Source organism: Sphaeroforma arctica, assembly GCF_001186125.1.
Source record: "Sphaeroforma arctica JP610 unplaced genomic scaffold supercont1.6981, whole genome shotgun sequence".
NCBI classification, from domain to species: Eukaryota; class Ichthyosporea; order Ichthyophonida; genus Sphaeroforma; species Sphaeroforma arctica.
The window spans coordinates 551-1,530 of NW_014033577.1; the positions used below are offsets into that span (position 1 = coordinate 551).

At 32.9% G+C, this 980-nt stretch overlaps 1 protein-coding gene across 1 annotated transcript; it reads left to right on the top strand.

Moving 5' to 3' along the window:
• Positions 1-419: 419 nt before the first annotated feature.
• SARC_15918 (hypothetical protein) lies at positions 420-637 on the top strand (the record flags this gene model as incomplete). Its single annotated transcript, XM_014289969.1, has 1 exon — positions 420-637. A coding segment is annotated over one exon (218 nt), but the record flags the coding sequence as incomplete, so codon positions are not given.
• Positions 638-980: the final 343 nt, after the last annotated feature.

Below are 980 nucleotides of genomic sequence, written 5' to 3' on the forward strand. Positions count from 1 at the left end.
GAACCCTGTGAGCGGTACATAGCACAGACTTGGGGTATCGGATGGGAACCATGGTTTTAGGGTTTGATTTTCAAGTATCCGATGGGGGCCATATATAGGACTTACCTACCAACATTTGCGACCAGAGAACCCCTCAGCGCCATTCATTGGAGATAAAAGCGTCTGCAGTACTGTAGGTGTCTATTACAAACGTACCACAATACATATGATACCCAATGCAAGCTACGACCTCACATATAACCACTAACATTTATCTTCAGTTTTAACTTTAACTTCAACTTAAAACTTAAACTTCAACTTTAATCTATAACATTAACTTTAACTTGAAATTCAACTTTAACTCTTACATTAATATTAACATTAACATTACCATTACCACTGACACCATCACATACATCCATTACCATTAACACATACAGCAAGACATCCAGAACCTGGCTGTAGCCATCCAGGAGACCCAAGCCAACATCCCGGATAGAGGTGAGCTACAACACACCCTGGACCAATCAGCCAATGAACTGATTGTGTGGGAGGACAAGCTAGCTCAGCTCAAAGCAGACACGGAATACGAACTACGTGGGCTGTTGGCCAAGCGAGAGACCTTGGACGAAGATGGCATGGAACTGGAACAATTCCGGTAGGTGGATTGTGTGGGGATAAGTTTATGTACGAGTATATGTATGAATGTGTATATATGATTATATATGTATAAATGTATATATATATATATATATATATATATCTATATACATATATTGTGTGCGTGTGTGTATTGTGTATTTATTTATGTATATATGTGTATATGTATTTATGTATTTATGTATGTATGTATGTATGCTATATATATATATATATATATATAGATATATAGATATATGTTTATATGTTTATATATATATATATATATATATATATATATATATATATATATATATATATATATATATATATATATATATATATATATATATATATATATA